This window comes from Cercospora kikuchii, assembly GCF_019650295.1.
Source record: "Cercospora kikuchii DNA, contig_00007, whole genome shotgun sequence".
Classification (NCBI taxonomy): Eukaryota; Fungi; Ascomycota; class Dothideomycetes; order Mycosphaerellales; family Mycosphaerellaceae; genus Cercospora; species Cercospora kikuchii.
In genome coordinates this window covers 1,512,768-1,533,123 of record NW_025408588.1, presented here as the reverse complement: position 1 = coordinate 1,533,123, position 20,356 = coordinate 1,512,768, and the positions used below count along the sequence as shown (strand labels likewise).

Genomic DNA, 20,356 nt, shown 5'->3' with positions numbered 1-20,356 from the left:
GGCGTAGTTCTTCTCTATCGAGCTTGCCGCAATGAACCGCATCAGTCACACATAGAGGTTCGTGCTTGCTGGAGAGTAGAGTCATTCACCCAGTTTGACTCGCATTCACTCGGCGTGACATGCTCATCTGCGTGATATACATTCACTTTCGAATCACCTCGAACGAGCACAGATCTCATAAGTATACCTCTGAATCAACGTCCCCCAACATTGCACTTGAATCATCATTGATCTGACAGGGCTTGCTGTCCACAATTTCACTTGCTTTCTACTGCGTGCTCCAGAAGCACAGAAAAACTCGCGGCGCTACTGCGTCTACGTCCACTCCGACTCTACTACCTGCTGAACTCAGACGACCGACAATCAGTGCCTCGTCATGGGCGGCGCAGCATTTGCTCATGCGGTGGCACAAGGACAACCGACACTGCGAACTCCGCGGATGACACCACAGACATATGAACGATTGAAAAGCATCTACCTGCAGCGCTTGGCGGAGTTCTTTCCAAACTGCCGTGTGACTCAACTGCGAGAGGCTCCAGGGAAAGCCGATTATGGCGATATCGATTTCATTGTCGCCTCAAATGGTCCGCTGGATGCCGTTCAACTTGCGACTACTCTGGGGGCAGTTGGCGTCTTGTCGTACGGCGGGTTACATATGTTGGCTGTGCCTCTAGACGGCGAGAAACATACCGACCCGCCCGTAAGGTATACTAATCTCAACTCGAATAAGGGTCGACAGGCGTCTCCGGTTCAGAGCGAGTTGGAGTATGCGCAGATTGACATCGATCTGATTGACCCAGATCTTTTCGACTGGCATTGTTTCTATGCTTCATACGGCGACTTGTCGGGCTTGCTCGGGCAAATCGTGCACAACTTAGGGTTTACAGTAAGCGACAGAGGCCTCTTTCTTCGTCTCAAAGAACTCGAAGATGCAAAGGCAAAAGCAGGCGAATTTCATCTGCGCGTCACGGACAAGCAGGGGTTATTGTTCCTGTCAAACGATCCGGAACAGGTTATGCGATTCCTCGGCCTCGATACTGCGCGGTATCACTCGACCTTCCAGTCTGTGGACGAGTTCTACGCCTGGCTCGCGACATGCAGGCTGCTCACTCCAGATTATGTGGGCAACTTGCAGTACAAGCGCAAAGACACCTCGAACCAGCGTCAAAAGGAGCACAAGAGGTCCATGATCACAAGCTTCTTCAAAGACTACCTTCCGTTGCATATGGAGCTGGAAGTGAGCGACATCGATGAACCGGCCACCTGGAAAGACGATCTTGCACGGCGAAGGCAGGAATGGCGCGAGGAGGCTGTTTCGTTCTTCGGAAAGCGCGAAGAAGTTGACAAGCTTCGGGACGACCTTGCCATTTCTATCGCAAACCAGATTGCCGACCATCTCATCAAGCCGATGGTAGCAAAACGCTATGAGGGAGTTGAGAAAAAGGTCGCTGAAATTGTCAGAGCCATTCGTCGATGGGTGGGCTTCGAGAACGGCCAACCAATAATTCTGGCACACAAACATAGCGATGAAGAATCGCAGTTGCGATTCTGGCTCGATGGCGACAATCTCAGAGATCCGGCTGCTGTGGAGGATTGGATTCGTGATAATTGGGAACATTGCAGGGCACTGGAGCGAGGAAAGCCAGAGCCAGAACTGGCTACGGCTGCATAATGAAGCACGAAAGTCTCGCGCGAGGCTTTCGGAAAATCAGTTTCGGGCTCTGGGCCAAGAGTCGAGCCCGTCTCAACAACGAATGCATGCTATAGCGCTCAGTATTCACCACGAGGAGCAGGAGGCCTTTGCGGAACGGGATTCTGCGACACGAAGCCCTTTGTCCGAGACTCCACCTACATCGGATCGGAGCAGTCGATTTTGATCACTGCTAAAAGCACCTTTCTGCCTAGATTCCGATACGTCCCACTACACAACCTCCACCCGCGTGGTGAACTGCTTGCCCTGATCCTCTTTGGTGTGCATGGACGCATCATTGCGAGGGCCAGATGGTCGCGCATCGCTGGCTCTACCGAACAAGGCATCCATCTGGTCTGGCCTTAGCCCCTTTGTCTCGTGAATGAAGAACACAGCGTAGATAGATGACAAGACCAGCATCGATGCAAAGAAGATGTACACTCCGTATCCCATGCTTGTGTACATGCTCGGCAAAGCTTTCGTGACGACGAACGTCCAGAGCCAGACACTCATTCCCGCCCATGGTCCACTAATACTTCTGAGAGACGCTGGAAAGATCTCGGCTGAGATGATCCACGGCAGACCGTTTGCACCAAAAGACCAGGTGGCGCCAAATATCATAATGGCAGCTGTGGCAGCTTTGCCGCCGGCAATTGTGCTTGCGCTGAGGTCAGTTGCTCCAGCTTGCGGTTTGCCGACGGCGATGTAGCCTGCCAAGTAGTATTGGCATGCGGCGCAAGCGAGACAGGAGACGATCCACGGTTTCTGGCGACCGACGCTGTCGATGAAAAAGGTAAAGAAAATTATGGAGCCTCCAGCTTTGATCAGACCGTAAACGCCAGTCCAGAGAGTGGTGTCGGTCAGTCCGATGCTGCTGAAGACGGTGGGCGAATAGTAGTTTATGGCCGCTGCTCCAGACCAACCTTGCCACATGAACATGACGAAGACAAGAACAAAGCGGTTCCAGATGCCCTTGCTGATAGCCTCTCTCGCGGCATCACTGAAGAAATTGGCAAAGCTCTTATTCGCTCCTCGCTGGTTCTCAAGCTCAGCATGAACAAAGTCGATGTCTTCAGTAATGTAGAGATGATCGGCAGGCAAGCATCTGAAGTAGCTGTATGCCTTCCTGGCATCCTCCACTCTGCCCTGCTTGATCAACCACACTGGTGACTCTCTGAGGAAGGGTATCCCCAGGGCGAGCATCCCAGCCGGCACCAGCTGTACGCCCATCGGTATGCGCCAAGCCGTGGACGACTCTGTACCAATCGTATGGACAATTCCGTAATTCACCCAGAAGCCAATGACGGCGCCGATCTGATATGCTGATTCGAAGAATCCAGTGAGGCGGCCTCGAATTGCGGGTGGTGATAATTCGGCGACGTAGATGGGACACACGGCCGCGATACCTCCGACACCAAGACCAGTGAGGAGGCGGCCAGCATATACCAGGCCAAGTTGGGTTGTGGGAACTGTGCAAAGAACAGCACCGACTGTGAAAATGCAGTTCGAGATGACAATCGTCCACCATCTTCCCAGAAGCTCAAGCGAGAAGAACATGAAGAGCGCTCCGAAGAAGCCTCCGGCCGAGTCTACGATGATAGGATCAGAAAGACATGCCTCATGGGTTTGGATGAGAATAAATCGTTACGAACAAATACTGGTCAAATTACTGCTAACAGCATCCTGCTCTGCTTTGCTCATATTGAGCATCCCAAAGTCGCGCTTGAACGCAGGCTGCGCGATCGTCGTTCCGATGAAAGACGAATCATAGCCGTATGCAAGGACCCCGAACGAAACAATAATCGCAAAGGCATAGATTCTCCAATTGTAGACCTCTGATGGCGTAGGTCGATCTTCTTTCGCGCGTTGGAATCCCATGGCTGCGGTCGTGAATGCAAGACAGTCGGCTGCGACATCGCTACCAAGTTCACGATGCTCGGGACATATATGTATCGAAGCTGATGCCAAGACATGTCGTCTTGTGGGGTATTTCTGGGGTATGTGTGGCCACCATGTGGAGGTCCTGATCAGCCATTGCCTGATCATCTCGTGCCTTCAATTGCCGATGCATGCAATTGACGCCGTCTCAAGAGTCTCGCGCTCAGTCCGGTATTCAGCCATGCGAGTTGCGCTGCATCGGAGATCGACAGCGGCTCGCCGATATACGGAACTCACAGGAATGGCGGCTCTGGACTATCTTGTGCTATGGAGATGCCTGATTTTGTGTTTGTTCTGCTAGCATTCGTGTAATCGCTGGATCGATTGCCTTGGGGCAAGGATGTCTGTATTGATGACTTCCTTCGAGATGCTGCTTTGAATCATATTCGGTCTCCAACTGATGTTCTCCATGAAATCCAAATCTTTTTCACAATAGTCGGTCCCAGAGTCCAGCAACATAGTCCGATCAAAAGCCAACTCCGCGCAATTCATCCTTTTCAGTATTTGTGCCCAACACAGCCCATCCTCCGTCCACCAAGAACATCTATGACGATCCGCATGGCATTCAACATCTGGTATCATGGGCAGCAGCTTTTTCAGCTGAAGATAGCCCCGACACACGTTTGGATGCCTGGGGTAGTTGGGGGCATGTGCGCGAGCTTCTTCCGCCGTCTGATCAAAGCACTGAATTCCTCGGGACTTGAAGTTGCAACAGCCGGGATCTGGACCTTCGATAATGATGTGTCGAATGGCGGAAGGTGGTAATTTCTTCCACACACTCTTGGCTCAACTGCATCATCGTAGTAATAGCCCACGAGGATTTGCGTGCTCATGCACTCCAGGTACTCAGCCCGGACCTGCTGACTGACCAGTTGCAGTGGATGCCACAGTGGAGGCTTCAGATACTCGGTGTCTCGTTGCGACTCTATGATGCCAATCAGAGAATAGATTTCGTCTCTGAGCTCTTGTGGAAGACGGAACAACATGTTCTTCTTGTCTTCTCTTCCAGCTAGCGCGGAAGCGTGCGATTCTGACATCTGCTTGATGCATTCGACCTCGAGAATGTCCATGGTTGCCAATAGATTGATGCATTTTTGAATCTTGGATGCCATAGTCTGGAAGTATATGCAGCTGCTCTGAATTGCGATCGAGGGATGGAGAAAGTGTGACCTCGCAATTATATTTCCCTGATGTGGGACGTTCTTGTGGTACCAGACCAGGCATCGAGCAGGCAGACGTGCCTCCCTTGCTTGTGACACCGGTGAAGAACTCGTCCCAGACTGGCATGTGAATTTCGTCCTCTGGCGTGCACTTCTTGTGGTGCAGATGATTGTCGTTGCTGAAGCCGGTGTAGCTAGATGAGGATGTGATCGCTGCTCAACTTTCCAAAATGAATAGTCAAGACGTCGCTATTGTGAAGTATCCAATTAAGTGCATAGGCGTCATTCTTGATGATCGAGGTATTCAACGACCACGGCCACGGCCAGCTCCGCCGCCACCCATCATATTACCCATCATGCTCATCATACTGTTCATGTCCATGCCAGACAGGTCGGGCATACCGCCACCTCCACCTCCTCCCATCATCTTCATAAGTGAACTCATGTCTGGCATACCTCCACCACGACCTGCACCACCCATAGCCTGCATTCTCTTCTGCATAGCCGCCATTTGGGATTTTTGATTGGCACCTCCCATAGCACCCTGTGCCTTCTGCATGTTGGCCATACCGCCCTTCATCTTCTTCGCCATGCCTGCCATCATCTTCTGTTGCGAGAGCAGCTCCTCGACCTCACGAACAGAAGAGCCTGAGCCACGAGCGACTCTGGTAATTCGCGATGGCTGATCGACGAAGATCTTGCCATCCGAATCGAGCTCCTTTTGTGTCATAGAATCGCAGATGATGATCATGCGCTTGAGCTTGTCGCCGCCCTCTGCATCGTCCATACCACCCATCATGCCGGACAGACCAGGGATCATGCCTGCCATCTTGCTGAGAGGTCCCATCTTGGAGATGTTCTGAATTTGATCTCGAAGATCGCGAACAGTGAAGCGACCTTCAGTGATGTTCTTCATTGTCTCCTTTTGATCAAGCTTGAGACTCTGCACATGCTCGACCAGACCCTGCATGTCACCCATGCCGAGCAACTTCGAGACGAAGGATTGAGGATTGAACTTCTCGAGATCCAAAAGGTGCTCACCCGTACCAATATAGACGATGGGTGTATGAGTCGCCGCCACTGCAGAGATGGCACCACCACCTGCTGCGGCACCATCGGTCTTGGTGATGATGATAGACCCGAAGTCGGCAGTCTCCTTGAACGCTCGTGACTGTGCCTCAGCTGCTTGACCGATAGAAGCATCGAGGACCATGATAGTTTGATGTGGCGTGACAGCTTGCTGGATCTCCACCATCTCAGCGAAGAGCGCATCTTCTTGATGATGTCTACCCGAAGTGTCCACGATAATGATCTCGAATTTCTCCTTCTTGAACTTCTCCACACCATCTCTCGCTACAACGACTGGATCGGTCTGAGTGAGGGAGCCATAGTATGGAATCTTGGCCTTTGTCGCATTCTGCTTCAGCTGGTCAAAAGCACCAGCACGGAAGGTATCGGCGCAAACCAAGCACGTCTTGAAACCTCGCGCCTGGTACCAGCGTGCCAACTTCGTACAGGTCGTCGTTTTACCTGCACCTTGGAGACCGACGAACATGATGACATTGCTCTTGCCTTTCTTTGGCTCGTAGGGTTTGCCGTGTGGGTTGACAATGTCGACCAGGGCATCGAAGACGGCTTTCTGAATAATGCGCTTCTTGTTCGCGTGCGCAGGCAGCTCGTTAAACTTGACTGCAGACTTGATGGTCTTGCGGAGGTTGGCCACCAGTTTCACGTTGACATCAGCTTCGACGAGGGCGTTGGAGATCTCCTTGATCATGCCATCGAAGGCTTTCTCGTCGAGCGTCGGGGCGCGGGTGATATCGTTGACGGCGGCATTGATGCGGCGGCCGAGGTCTTGCAACACCATCCTGACACGATGTCGGGGTACTCACCGACTGTGCTGCTATGGTGTAAGACTGAAGGGTGGCTTCGGTGCCGGGGAGGGTCGCGGTGGACAAAAGGTGAAATAGATAATGTGGAGGCCAGAGTCCGAGTCAGAGTGGGGGAGGTATTGTGGCCTCTCGGTGGTGGCGGCGGAACGGACCTCCGCTCCGCTCTGTGGCTTGCTTGCTTGCCTGCTTGCATCGTCATCTGAGCAGCCATCAACACCTCTCTTCCTGCGACCGATAAGTTGGCACGGGCACGCCAGCAGACATGGACCAAAAAGACCGCTTCTCCATGGCGTCCTCGCGAGAGCCGAATCCGCTGCGTCCATACTACATTCCGCCCTCGATAGGCCCCGGTCCATCAGTATCGACACAAGCCGCGAACGCGACCCGACCTGGCACTACGACAGCATCACGGCCCGATGCCTCATTCTCATCAGCCCGCGACTTATTTCCAGACCTCGACATCTCTTCCACCACGAGCGAGGCCTGGTCACATACGCGCAGCTTGTTCGACACCCTCGCCTGGCGCTATACATCCGTCCTGCTGGCTCAACCCTTCGATGTTGCCAAGACCATCCTCCAAGTATCTCTTCCACAATCACAAGAAGTAGTGACTTCACAGAAAAAGCGCACAGCACAGAGCATAGGCTATGCTCGCAGCAGCAGAGGCAGAGGAGGAAACCCCTACGAAACGGAGACGGACGAGGGCGAAGACAGCGACAGGAGCGATGATATCCCAGACTACTTCTCAGCTACAGCACCGCGCAGTCGGTCACCCCGAAGGCGAAAGAGGACCCCGCCGAGTGAGGATCTATCGCCTACCCCACGGCCGAGAAACAGAACGCAACCAGGCGCAGCAGAAGATGTGGCAATACGAGTAAAGAAGCCGGAGAGCGTGATGCAGGCCATTTCTGCTCTGTACAACACATCAGGAGCCGTTGGGTTGTGGCGGGCAAACAACACCACGTTTTTGTATTCAATATTGCTGCGAACGACGGATTCCTTCATTCGAAGTCTATTGCTTGCGATACTCGGCCTGCCAGACATTGCCGGTCCTGATCAGGGAGGTCTTGGGCCCGGTTTAAACTTATCGGGAGGTGTTGGATTCAGCGGCATCGATCTTAGCGATTCTCCAAATCCTATCGGATCACTGTTCGTCATTGGCCTCGCAAGCTGTTTGACCGGCCTGTTACTGGCTCCACTGGACCTGGTCCGCACGAAACTGATTGTAACGCCCATCTCTGAGGGCAAGCGAGGCCTAGTTTCAAACTTGAAGCGACTCCCTTCCTTGATCGCTCCATCCAACCTCTGGACACCTACTGCACTGTACCACTCAATACCCAATGTGTTTTCTGCTGCAGCGCCGTTGTTCTTGCGACGCCAGTTGGGCTTGACACCAGAGCTTACGCCATCTTTGTGGTCGCTCGCTGCTTTCACAACCACTCTCGGCGAGCTCTTTGTGCGCCTGCCATTTGAGACTGTCGTTCGAAGAGCGCAGGTGGCACAACTCAGGCAAACGGATCCGGAGACGACACTCATCGTGGAGCCCGCGCCATACAGCGGCGTTTGGGGCACTGTCTACGGCATCATGTACAGCGAAGGCGAAACCACAACGAAAACTACAAATGGCATGCTCCGTATACGACGAGGGCAAGGTGCAGCTGGACTTGTTCGAGGATGGCGAATTGGCTTTTGGGGTCTGGTTGGCGTCTGGGGTGCCGGGGCTTTGGGACCCGGAGATGGCAAGAATAGAGAATTTTGATGATCTCTTCCCACATGCTGTGGCGTGGCGACAGATTGACGTGCTGCTCTTGAGCAAATGATACCCACTTTCTTGTGTTTACGCGATACAGATGACCGCTGTGAAGAAGCGAACAATGTACATGTACTCTTCTCTGCACACTTTCTACACACTTTTATTGGTCAAACATTTCGCACATGCTGATAACAAAGAAGCTTCAGCACACAGATTGTATCGGCAGAGTGCAGCATGAGCTTGCCCCAAGCTCTCGGCATAGCGTTCAGCGATCCTTCGCGCACGACCTTAACAAGGCAGCCGCCGTCAAGTCTCCTTAGTTCGCACACAGATGCCACCATCACACCGCGCAGAGACTAGTTCAGTATGGTCGCAATTGCCATTGCAGGTGCTTCTGGAAGTGAGCCTACCCCTCGCTGGCCACACATGTCTGGGCCATGACTGACCGGGTCTAGGCGTAGCCCGAGAAGTCATCGACGGGCTTGTAGCCACCGGCAAGCACGAAATCTTATTGCTTTCGAGAAGCGTGAGTTGTATCACTCATGGCATTGTGGTCACCGATAGCTCAAAGTTCCGCAGCGGCCTCCTACGACCGAGAGCAGATCGGGCTGTCGCTGGATACAGACGAGTTATACAGACACAGCCCAACTTGAGGAAGCTCTACAGGGAGTGCATACTGTGCTCTCTTTCATCACTACACAATCCGATCCCGACAATGCAACTCAACGAGCTCTCATTGATGCTTCCATCCAGGCCGGCGTGAAACGCTTTGCGCCAAGCGAGTGGGCGACGTAAGACGTCATAAAACATGTCCTCCCTCTTGAAAGCTCAATGCTGATGTCAAAGCATCCTTTTGTAGATCACATAACACTCATATGCCCTGGTACTCAGGCAAAGACAATATCCAAGCCTATCTGAAATCCATCAACCAGACTGAAAAGGCAAGACCATTACTTTCTTGGTAAATTCCACTGGAAATCAGTATTGACTCTTCACCAGCGACTATCATACACCCTCTTCCAGCCCGGCCTCTTCCCAAACTACTTCCTCTACCCTCACAAGCATCCTTCGTCGCCCCACTTCAACCCATTTGAAACGCACATTGATTTTGCGAATTGTCGAGCTCTTGTTCTTTCGCCAAATGGAGAAAACGATAGAATAACGTTGTCCACCCTCGAAGACCTGGTCAAAGTCATAGTACGCGCAGTCGACTATGATGGCGAGTGGCCTGTCATAGGAGGAATCAAAGGCACGGAGATCAGCATCGAAGAACTGATCAAGATTGGCGAGAGGGTGAGAGGTAAGTGCAGACAGAATAGACATGAAGTTCTTATGCTGAAGCATGCTGCGCTCTTCAAGGTCAGCCCTTCGATGTCGAATATTTGCACATTTCTGATCTGGAAGCTGGCAATGTTACAAGCTCATGGCTTCCAGTGATTGATCATCCTGCGTTCACACCGGAGCAAGCCCGGGCTCTGGCAGAAAAGCTCTTGAGCGGCATGGTATTAGGTATTCATGCTGGAGCATTGAAGGTGTCCGATGAGTGGAATAAGCTGTTACCTGATCTGCAGTTCACGCAAGCGGAAGCATTCCTCAAACAGGGCTGGGGAGGAAAGACGTAAGAACATATGTCAATTTCTTCAGCGAGTTGCAGTATAAACCTTCTCTCTAATCTATCTTTATTTTCCTGAAGCACAATCGCACGTGCTCAACGGGGGGTATCTTTCTTGCTTTACTGCCATACAACATGAGCTTCTCAAGACTGTCCTCCACGTCCGCCTCTGCCCCGTCCTCTCCCTCTTCTGCCTCCGCCACCGCGGGTAGAGCCACCATTACTCTTCTCGATCCTGCCGCTGCTCTCTCCATTGTGGCCACCGCCGTTCCGATTACCGCCAGCACCCTGTCGACCGCCCCGACCTCCGGGAGTGTTGTGCTCCACAAGGCCGACGTTCAGACCTCGAACGCCCTTCAGACCCATCTTGCCTACTACACGCTTGTCGATCATGGGAGGCTCAGGGCAGCCCATTGCAGAAGCATATTCGTTGGCTTGCTCTACAAGTCCATCGTTCGTAAGCTGAAGCTGTTTCGTAAAGACTTTGTTGAAGCCAAGCCATGCCTGGTACGCCTTCGCTTTAGTGACTTCATCGACGTTGATAAAGGCTGCTCCAATTTCTGCGGCTGGTTGTTCGATCGCTGCACCAGTGAGATCCTCAGGATACGGCGTGATTGGCAACTTCTTGTTCACCTTGAGGAAGAAGCTTTCGCGTTGTGTGAGAAGGATTATTGCGCGGCCTTCGTTGCCTGCTCGGGCTGTGCGACCCACACGGTGCACGTATTGATCCCCATTGGAGGGCAAGCCAACCTGTATGACATGCGAGACATTGGGAAAGTCCATGCCACGACCAATGACATCAGATGCGAACATTATCCCAGCCTTTGCGTCCTTGAACTCGTTCGTGGTTCTCGTCCTATTCGCTTGAGTAAGGCGTGACTGAAGCTGGAACACTTTGATGTTGTTATTGTCCCGCAAAAGACTCGAGAAGAGTGCATGCATGAGAGCGACGCCGTTCGCTGTACAACCAAAGACGATGGCCTTGAAGTCACTCTTTGTAGCGGTGTACTCTTTTTGAAGAAGAGACCATAACGCAGGATACACGTCAGCCACCGATGGCACAATGACAGAATGCTGCTTCACGAGGTCGATCGTCGGTATCTCGTTGGGGTCCACGGTGGATAGATGTGTGTGCTGTTTGCTCAAGATTTTGGGTAGGACGCTCTTGATTTTCTCGGGGATCGTGGCAGAATAGCACATTCCCTGCCAGTGTTGCTTGTCTTTCGCCGGTAGACGGCGCAGAATCTCATTGATGGCAACCAGAAACCCAGCCTCGAGCATTTGATCTGCCTCGTCCAAAACCAATGTTCGTAGGTTCGAGAACTTCTCCGCCACGTATTCGTCGTTCAAATAGTCGTTCAAGCGTCCAGGAGTGGCGACTACAATCTTTGGATCACCAGACAAGAAGGCCTTGAGATCCCGGTCCTTCGATGTACCTCCATACGCGGTGTGGCACTCCAGACCAGGGCGCAGCTGAGCGGTGACCGAGTTGCATTCTTTCGCAATTTGCAACGCGAGCTCACGAGTAGGAGAGCAGATCAAGATGGCCACCTGCCCCCGCGGGACGGTCGGGTTTGCAAGAAGCGAATGCAATGCAGGGAGCAAGAACGCAATGGTCTTGCCAGTTCCGGTTTTGGCTTGAACAAGACAATCGGCGTCGAATGATGGGAGCTCAGTGAGGACTTTCTGCTGTACTGGTGTCATATATCTACCTGGTATTAGCATACGACTTCCACAGCGAATGACCTTGATCAGACGTTTGCCTCACTCATAACCCATTCCAGCCAAGCCGCGAAGGAGGCCATCGTTCAGTCTGCCCTGCAAGCTGGTCCAGGGCTGCGCATCGGGAGTTATCGGGCCAGCCATCTGCGGTGTTTGTCGGGGACCTCTTTTCGCAACTTCGCGGTGAGTGTCGTGTCGGGAAACCGCAAAGTAGGTATTGTTGATTGTTGTGAATGCCAGCACAAAGAAAGTTCACGACCGGGATGCTGAATAGAGTTACGCTAGAAACGCAGGGCAGTCTCGGCGGCCTCAGGCATCTAACGGACGTGGCAAGACGAATCACAAAGATGGCGCGCGTCGCGTCCCTCGCCTTCCACGCCTCCACCAACCTTCACATTTGCCATCTCACATCGGGATCATGCCTGAAGCTTTCACGTCTCGGGGTCTAGATGAAGCTCTCGCGTCCCCTGTTTGGCAAGCATCACGAGTCACAATTCGCCCGTGCCAAGGTCTTTGTTGCGCAATGCCTCCTTCGACGTGGCTACGCAGACCAGTATACCGCTGTAAGAGACGCCGACTTCAGTAGCTCTCGCCGGCCAATTGGGAGTGTAAGCGAGCGCCAAAGTCGACGAACGGGCACAGGGACAGGATTTGTGTTGTGATAAGTCGCGTCGTGGCAACACAACGTCTCAGACTGCAGAGGTTAAGTAGGCCAGATTTCCTCTCCTTATCACGTATGCAGAGCTCTTCATTGTACCGCCAACTCGAATACAAAGGCATCATCATCACAAGCAGCGTAAGCCACGGACGACACCATGCTCGGTATAGCGTATCCTGAGGTGCCGTTCATCCCGTTCTTCGGGACACCGACTTCAAGACACAAGTGAGCTCTGCCTTACCAGTCGTGGTAGCCCACTGTAGTACTGACAGCAAGACACAGCTTTTGCGAAGAGGTGCGGCTGTTGATATCGCAAGCACAGTCATGCTCGGTTCTGACATGAACAGGATCACATTGTGACTTCGTTCATTGGTGAATTTATCAATACGCTCTCCAATGTGGCCTACAGTATTAATACTCAGGGCAATGTAATACAGCTTGACACCGCTAAGAGAAATTGCAGTCTACTATGCCGCGCGAGGGTTACAACGACTCCGACATGTGCCTCACTCGCGACATGCGCCGCTCCAATACTACGGTTTGGCGACCGTTGGCATAGCCTCAGCAGTATTCCATTGTTTGCTGAAGTACCATTCTCAGATGGGTAGGAACAATTACATGCTGTTGAAACAGCTTGATTTACTGACTTGGGCAGGTGATGATCTATCAATGCTCTTTGCCGCCGGTGCAGTCTTCCATCGTATCTGGACGTTCGACAAATCAGAGAGGACACAAACATGGGCAGCTGTGGCTGTGTTCGGGTTCCTGGTTTTCTTCTCCGCCTGGCATATGATCACCAACGAGATACACGGTCATGCACTTCTCTTTGGCATTATGGTGGTCGTTGTCGCATACAAGACTGTAAGAGTCCTCAACGAGCGAGCCAAACCCGGCGAAAAGCGACAACTCGGCAAGCTGGCATTGATCGGCAGTCTCTCGTTCGCGAGTGGCTATGGGTTCTGGAATCTTGACTTCTTCGCTTGCGATACACTGAACGAGATTCGGCACACTGTGGGCATGCCACTGGCTTTCATCCTCGAGCTACATGGTCAGTGCGAGCGAACAACATCACTTGTGGTAGAGGCTAATAAGTTGTTGCTCGCTCATCTAGGCTGGTGGCATATTCTTACTGCTGTTGGTGTGTACGTCTGTATGGCACTTGTGGAATACCTCACCGAGCCTGACGCCGGAAGCCACGGATTCGCATGGCCCGCAAGTGCATTCATCGGCAACGCTGCGGCCGGAGCAGCGGAACGAGGCCCTGTAACCATGGATTCCAAGCTACCTATCAACAGCGAGTCCTTTCGCTCAGCAAAGATGAGGGAGTAAAGCACGTTGGCAATTGGTGTCGTGCACGTCGAATTTGGCTCCAGATTATCCTATCATAAGCCTTGCGCCGAGAACTGGTGATCCTTGGCGGCTAATATCGATGTCGTATCACGGCCCGGCTGTTGACCTTACAGCTGCCTAATGCAGCTTAGAATGAGACATGAATGCTACAACACGATGCATTGCGCGATATGCAGGGTGCTATAGCTACCTGACAAAGAATCGCTCTTTCAACATTTGCACTTCCTCTACAACGATTCCAACAATGCTGTTGTTGACTTTGATCTTGGGCACATTTGGTGCTGTCGATGCCCTGAGGGGTCCACGACAGCTGCGACAGTCTACAAGAAACATTGCTCGTAGGCAGACGAAGGCCACTTACCAAGCCTACACCATTGATCAGCCTGTTAGTCAAAGTCCGCCTCGCGTCCGCGCATCTAACTGTTAACATTCTAGATCGACCATTTCCACAATGAGACCAAATACGCACCGCACACCAATGCCACTTTCAAACAGCGTTACTTCTTCGACAGCTCATACTACAAGCCAGGTGGTCCAGTCTTCTTGTACATAGGCGGCGAGACGAACGGACAAAACAGATTCTCGAATCTCGAAACTGGCATCATCCAAATTCTGATGGAAGCAACTAATGGCTTGGGAGTCATTCTCGAGAATCGCTACTATGGCGAAAGCTTCCCGTTCAACACATCTTCCACAGACGAGCTACGATTCCTGACTACTGAGCAGACTATCGCTGATAATGCATACTTCGCGCAGCACGCCACATTTCCTGGCGTCAATGGGACGTTGACCGCACCAGATACACCCTGGATTCTGTACGGAGGTTCACTGGCTGGTGCTCAGACGGCCTTCTCGGTGAAGACGTATCCGGACGTGCTCTGGGGTGGCATCGCTTCTTCGGGAACGACGAAGGCAAAATTGGCTTACCCGCAGTGGTATGATCCTATTCAGAAGTACGCTCCTCAGGACTGTGTGGGAAGTATAAATGCTATCGTTGACAAGATCGATTATGTTTTCGAGCATGGAAATGCGTCTCAGATTGATCACATGAAGAGCGTATTTGGTCTGGAGGCATTGAAAGATGACAGAGATTTTGCAATGACGATCGCATTTCCTTTGGGCGGGCCAATGAATTATCCAACGAATAGTAAGTGGCAGACCGTTCTTGGTCTCGCACCGAGTCAGAGATATGCTGACATTCTGTTCCTAGCCTGGCAGGAAATTATATGGGGCGACAACGGCTCAGATGATTTCTTCCACTTCTGCAACAACGTCACCAACCTCGACGCTCCCTCAAACATCACCTCCGTCGACCACGAACTCTCTGCTTACACCAACAATGAGTCCTGGCCAAATCTTGGCAACTATGCAAACTACATCAAACAATACCTCGTATCCACCTGCTCCGGCGGCGACATCGCCAGCACATCTTGCTTCGGCACTCAGAATCAAAGCTACTATGCTGACACCACGAGCTCTGCCTCTCGATCCTATCTCTACAGCACCTGCACCGAATCTGGCGCATATCAGGTTGCAAACCCTACTGGACCGAGTCTACTTTCCCGTGTTGTACAGCTCGACTACACTCAACAATGGTGCGACTGGGCTTTTCCTCCCGGAGAACACAATCGTATCCCTTCGACGCCAGACCTTCGCCCGTACAACAAATACGGCGGATATGACGTTATTGCTGACCGCCTAGCACACATCGATGGCGATCAAGATGTCTGGCTGGATTTGTGTTTTTACTCTCCCGATGCGGGACCGAGAAGGACGACGAGTGCGGAAGATGCGTACTTGCATCCGCAACTCTTGATCACCGGTGCAGGGCATCATTGGGATTCATACGGAATCAAGAACGTGTCTGCGGAGCCCCAGTTCATCCGCGCTGCACATGAATGGGAGATTCGTGTGGTGAAGAAGTGGTTGCAGATGTTCAACGATGTAAAGTCATCGAAAGAGAAAAGAGATGAGCTGTAAAATTCTTCCAGAATAGCTTGCATATACCTTCTGAACCATATCTACAACACCACTAATACACGCTGCAACGCAGAAGAATATACACCGCCCTCAAACCCGTCCTGCCACAAGGTATTTTGCGTTTCATGTTCTAGCAGCTTTCCGCAACCCTTCCATTATATTAATCAAATTGTCCACAAGCGGCGGGTTCCTGGTATCATGATGATTCGCTCGCATGATGACCACCACGGCGCCAACGACTTCGTCTGGATTCGAAAGCATGACTGGTGTCTCACCACTGTTGGTCCATACTCTGATTGCCGCATTGCCTTTGCCATGAACGATCCATCTCTGGATTCCATTATCGTCGCTTCCATCCAAGAATGCGATCGGAGTGTTGTTGGCGACTGGTCCAGGTTCGGTCGCTCTGGTGATGATACCATAGGACCAGAACGCCAGACTCGCCTGATAGACTGCGATGGCTGCGAAGTCGCAGACCAAACCTGGTCGGAGATCTCGAGCTGCTCGTAAGACTTGTCCAGCGTGCCATAGAGCTTGTCTTGCAGTTGTTGTGCGAGTCCATTGCACAAGAGAAGGGTAGACTCTTCGTGATTCCTCTTCACCTTCCACTCCTGCGAAAAGTTGCACGTCCTCTAATGACATGTGCAAATGCATCAGCAGAAGCTCGACGATCAATGTGATCTTCGTGTCCTCTATTGAGCTGATTCGGAAATTTTGAAGCAACTTTGTCAGCTCATTATGCCGACTCTGCATTAGCATGTTGCCGTTCGACCATTGGTTGGCAGTATTCTTGAGGGATGAATCAAGCTGTCGGTACTCCCAGATCATACGCCACGCGGCTCCAAGGACTGCCATGCTAGCTTGACGCTGGTCGACGAAAATGTCCCGCACAGCAAGAATGTCCAGATCTTGTATGCAATCCACCAGGGAGGGCTGACGATCTGAAGTCGGCCCCGCGTTGCGCATATACGTTGCTTTCCAGGACTCCGCGGTCGGCGAGTGCCAGAGGCTCTCCGATTCCGGAAGTGGCAAGTAGAGTTCTGCGTACGAGATCAGAGGACTGCTTAATACTGATACGGAAGCTTCGAGGTCGTGTCTGAAGAGATGCAGTGCGAGTCGTTTCCGAGACTCCTGCTTGACCCATTGTCTCCATTTGCTTTCTAGGACTTCGCCATGATCTTCTGCTTTTGGTACGATTCGCTCGTAGGTGCCGCGTCGAAATAGTCCGCTGCGGCGGGCCATTGTGACGAGGACCTGTTGGAAACCTTCCGCGAGTTCCATCTTGCGCGAGTTGCCGCTCCACAGACCGATCTTGAGTTGTAAAAGAGACGCTTGCATTATTTGCAGATCTCTCATGAGAGTATTGTCATCCTCAACATGTACTTGTATTGCGGTTCTGATTGCTTCTTGAATAGCATATCCGACTTTGCGTATTGACCCATCTGGGGTCAACACCGCCCCGGCAGAGCAGATGGCAGCCAGAACTTCTGGCCTTGTTTGATCGGCAAGTAGGGTCGGAGCATGTATCCAGTGCTTAGCATGTGAGCCAGGGCTGGTCAAGGAGAATTGGAATAGACTGTCCAGTAGGCCCACCGATGGGAAGCAGGCTACTGCCCGAGGTATACTGTTGGGCTTACAAGTGCTCAGGACCAGTGCCAAAATTCTGTCGCGAGATGTCTGAGACAATGCTTCGACAGTGACACGTCGGTCAATGTCCAAGCTTGTCGGTGTTGGTAGTGACAAGTTCGCTTGCTCTGCGCTTCCCGAATCCTTCTCGAGGGGCCGGAATCGCCACACAGAAGCTTTCGGAAGCGCATTAGTGTCAATAGGTACAGAAGTAGGCGCAGATGTGAAGGTAGGCACAATGTCTGAAGTTCCGGTGGGAAAGCCGGCGCTGGGGGTCCGCAGGTCGAAAGGATTGGTGTTGTTGTAGGAATCAAGGAAGCTGAGATCCACATCATTGAGCTCCATATTTGTGTCCACACCAAAATCGAACAGCTCGCGAGGTGTCCATGGACCGGTTTGATAGTCCATCATCTGTACCCCGGTGTGCTGCATGCCTTGAGGCATCATCTTGTCTCTAAGATAATCAAACATATTCGGTGCGGAATTCTGCGGCGGCAGCATCGCTGGATCTATTGCCATCGGTGCTGGTGGCTGTTGGGAATGCTGGTGCTGTATAGTTGGTTCGGTCATCTGCATGGCAGGCATGTGAATGTTCGGCTGCGAGTACGAATGTCTATGGTGCTGTTGGAGTGGCGGCGTCTGAATTGGCTGCATCTGCTGCATAGAAGCCATTTCATGTTGTTGCATGCTTGACTGGGGCATGCTTTGCATCTGTTGCATGTGCTCGCCATACTGTTGCTGTTCCGCTCCGAAGCCGTTATCCTGGGGCGAGTTCATCCCAGGAGGGAAATTTGCTGTATAATTACAATGGATGCCCTTTTTCGTGCAACGCTTGCAAGGCTTCTCTTCTTCACATTTCAGATCTGTTGCATGTCAGTCAATCATCGTCACCTGATCGCCGCCTGCGAACTCCTGCTCGACCAGATTTCACGTACGTAGTCCAGCACAAGCCTCACAGGCCTGCGATACCCGGCTGTGCTGGATGATGGATGGCTTCGACTGCGGGTCATCTTTCGAATGGCCGAGAGTATGTCGTTTGAGCAAATCGGCTCGCGCAAAAGCCTTGGTGCATATCTGACATTGGTAGGGCTTTTCTTGAGTGTGCATGCGCACGTGGCGAGACAAATGGTCTAGTCGTGCATAGCTCTTCGAGCACTTGCCGCAACTGTACAACCTCTGGCTGGCCGGGATACCATTGATGGTCGGCCCTGCTGGATCGCTGGCGCCGCCGGTTCCATTCGTGGATGACGGCTCTCCAGCTGAAGCGGCCCCATCTGAAGATCTGGCCCTCTTCTGAGCCGGCTCCCCGGAATCGTCAGGTCCAGCAGTGACAGGCTGCGTCTCAGTGGCAGACATATTCTAGTCGTCGACCGCGCGACAGCAGTGGAGCCCGGGGTGTGGTCGAGGTTTCAACGATCAGAGTTGGAGCCGATGTTATAGCCGTTGCTCTCCACAGAGGATCGAATCGTTCTCCAACTCGCCCCCGCAACGCCACAAGCTCGGCGATTCGCTGGGCGGCTGGTCAGCGCGTGGGCAATTGGGTGCTGTACATGTGTCCCGGCCGCATGATCCGTCGTCGCACCACGTGTCGGAGTGACAGACGGAGAAATAAGAGGGATTGAGTGCCGGGCTGCAGAGTCTGCGGCGTGGGCAGTGGGCACAGAAGAGCCTCGGGAAGCCGACGTTTTGTGGAGAGCGGGAGTGGAGACGCACGGCTTTCCGACCGTCCATAGACACTGCGACGCTCGATCATGCACATGGGAATTTGGCAGGCCGTATTGACCATGTATCAGATGTCACTTCGAAGCGCAAAGGAACTTTGTCACGAGCATAGTAAAGAACGATCCAGCGCCGAGAGAGCATACACCCTGCCGGTGTCGCTCAGCTTTAGATGGCAGCGTGACCATTTCCCACAATGACAACGACTCAACGAGGATACCTCCTAGCGCCAGGATTGATCTCAAATGGCAAGTATGGGTCACTTGTAAAGCAGAAGTACCTTTTATCATGAACAGCAAGTTGGCCAGATTTGACGTGATATACTTGCAGTCGTGCCAAGGGGGGAACAACATTGAGTCGAGATTGAGTCGACGTGATCCTCTAGTAGTCAAATGAAGCAGCTTGAAATAGCCCCTACACAAATCTCTGCTGTTGCTGATTCCAGAGCTCACCAAGAACCATGCCACTTGTTGGCAGGTAAATACGCAACTGAGAACCGCGAAACCTTTGGGATGGCTACTGCATTGTATGCTTGGGCGAGACGAAGATGGTGTGGCAATACGTACTTGCAAGTCCATGACGATTCGTCGACCTCTGTAGAAAGACTTCATAGCGACGTCTTCAGTAAGTCGCGGCAGCCACGTTGCTGATACAGGCCCGTGCACCAGTCTGTCAACAATACGAAGTCGATCTTGGAATGTTCAGCTTATTCAAAAGAGGACAGTAGTACCCTGTCTTGTAGTTTCAACGTCCTGAGGAGCGACCTAGGTTTGGGCAGAAGCTGTATGGACGCAGTAGCAGATCGGATTCGATTGATGGGCCAGACTGATGGAGGGGGAAGATGTTCCACATCGCAGTTATGCCAGACGTACAGGATCGCTGCAGCTGGTTACATGCTCTTCGCATAGGTGCGCTCGATATGTGCTGACGCTGAAAGGACTCTTGTTGACTGGTGCGGCGGCGGAGGCAACAGTCAGGATCCCTGCATCAAATCTCTGGTTCGCACCTCGCTGGCCCGGCGGTCGCAGAACGCATCTCTTCGGGAGTCGTCGAGATTGGGAGACAGTGCGTCGACTGTCAACGTTACTGCTTGAAGATCAGGACAGGAATAGGTGAGATGGTGTATTTTGCACAGTTCAGCTATGCCTCAGACTGGTGGGACAGCACTTTCCCTCAAACGCTGGCGTCGGTCATAGACGCTCGGCACGGACTCCCCCTACGCGTAACCCTCACTTAACCTTCTGCACACGCACCTT

At 52.4% G+C, this 20,356-nt stretch overlaps 10 protein-coding genes across 10 annotated transcripts; 5 read left to right on the top strand and 5 right to left on the bottom strand.

Moving 5' to 3' along the window:
* Positions 1 to 376: 376 nt before the first annotated feature.
* On the top strand, positions 377 to 1,672 carry CKM354_001070100 (uncharacterized protein; the record flags this gene model as incomplete). The annotated part of the gene is made up of 1 exon (XM_044806165.1): positions 377 to 1,672. The coding sequence occupies one exon, from the start codon at positions 377 to 379 to the stop codon at positions 1,670 to 1,672; it is 1,296 nt and encodes a 431-aa protein (XP_044662100.1).
* Positions 1,673 to 1,921: 249 nt separating this feature from the next.
* Positions 1,922 to 3,568, bottom strand: CKM354_001070000 (uncharacterized protein; the record flags this gene model as incomplete). The annotated part of the gene is made up of 2 exons (XM_044806164.1): positions 1,922 to 3,279; positions 3,343 to 3,568. 2 exons carry the CDS (start codon positions 3,566 to 3,568, stop codon positions 1,922 to 1,924), a joined length of 1,584 nt encoding a protein of 527 aa, XP_044662099.1.
* Positions 3,569 to 3,925: 357 nt separating this feature from the next.
* On the bottom strand, positions 3,926 to 4,740 carry CKM354_001069900 (uncharacterized protein; the record flags this gene model as incomplete). Its single annotated transcript, XM_044806163.1, has 2 exons — positions 3,926 to 4,396; positions 4,444 to 4,740. 2 exons carry the CDS (start codon positions 4,738 to 4,740, stop codon positions 3,926 to 3,928), a joined length of 768 nt encoding a protein of 255 aa, XP_044662098.1.
* A 352-nt stretch (positions 4,741 to 5,092) lies between these two features.
* On the bottom strand, positions 5,093 to 6,655 carry CKM354_001069800 (RNA-binding signal recognition particle subunit SRP54; the record flags this gene model as incomplete). The annotated part of the gene is made up of 1 exon (XM_044806162.1): positions 5,093 to 6,655. The coding sequence occupies one exon, from the start codon at positions 6,653 to 6,655 to the stop codon at positions 5,093 to 5,095; it is 1,563 nt and encodes a 520-aa protein (XP_044662097.1).
* Positions 6,656 to 6,942: 287 nt separating this feature from the next.
* CKM354_001069700 (uncharacterized protein) lies at positions 6,943 to 8,439 on the top strand (the record flags this gene model as incomplete). Its single annotated transcript, XM_044806161.1, has 1 exon — positions 6,943 to 8,439. The coding sequence occupies one exon, from the start codon at positions 6,943 to 6,945 to the stop codon at positions 8,437 to 8,439; it is 1,497 nt and encodes a 498-aa protein (XP_044662096.1).
* Positions 8,440 to 8,799: 360 nt separating this feature from the next.
* Positions 8,800 to 10,055, top strand: CKM354_001069600 (uncharacterized protein; the record flags this gene model as incomplete). Its single annotated transcript, XM_044806160.1, has 6 exons — positions 8,800 to 8,833; positions 8,889 to 8,959; positions 9,013 to 9,224; positions 9,293 to 9,374; positions 9,433 to 9,733; positions 9,793 to 10,055. The coding sequence occupies 6 exons, from the start codon at positions 8,800 to 8,802 to the stop codon at positions 10,053 to 10,055; spliced, it is 963 nt and encodes a 320-aa protein (XP_044662095.1).
* A 134-nt stretch (positions 10,056 to 10,189) lies between these two features.
* Positions 10,190 to 11,911, bottom strand: CKM354_001069500 (uncharacterized protein; the record flags this gene model as incomplete). Its single annotated transcript, XM_044806159.1, has 2 exons — positions 10,190 to 11,753; positions 11,814 to 11,911. 2 exons carry the CDS (start codon positions 11,909 to 11,911, stop codon positions 10,190 to 10,192), a joined length of 1,662 nt encoding a protein of 553 aa, XP_044662094.1.
* Positions 11,912 to 12,582: 671 nt separating this feature from the next.
* On the top strand, positions 12,583 to 13,754 carry CKM354_001069400 (uncharacterized protein; the record flags this gene model as incomplete). Its single annotated transcript, XM_044806158.1, has 6 exons — positions 12,583 to 12,650; positions 12,708 to 12,720; positions 12,773 to 12,833; positions 12,889 to 13,029; positions 13,081 to 13,473; positions 13,537 to 13,754. 6 exons carry the CDS (start codon positions 12,583 to 12,585, stop codon positions 13,752 to 13,754), a joined length of 894 nt encoding a protein of 297 aa, XP_044662093.1.
* Positions 13,755 to 14,019: 265 nt separating this feature from the next.
* On the top strand, positions 14,020 to 15,755 carry CKM354_001069300 (uncharacterized protein; the record flags this gene model as incomplete). The annotated part of the gene is made up of 3 exons (XM_044806157.1): positions 14,020 to 14,160; positions 14,211 to 14,922; positions 14,986 to 15,755. The coding sequence occupies 3 exons, from the start codon at positions 14,020 to 14,022 to the stop codon at positions 15,753 to 15,755; spliced, it is 1,623 nt and encodes a 540-aa protein (XP_044662092.1).
* A 123-nt stretch (positions 15,756 to 15,878) lies between these two features.
* On the bottom strand, positions 15,879 to 18,737 carry CKM354_001069200 (uncharacterized protein; the record flags this gene model as incomplete). The annotated part of the gene is made up of 2 exons (XM_044806156.1): positions 15,879 to 18,244; positions 18,317 to 18,737. 2 exons carry the CDS (start codon positions 18,735 to 18,737, stop codon positions 15,879 to 15,881), a joined length of 2,787 nt encoding a protein of 928 aa, XP_044662091.1.
* Between the last annotated feature and the right edge of the window lie 1,619 nt (positions 18,738 to 20,356).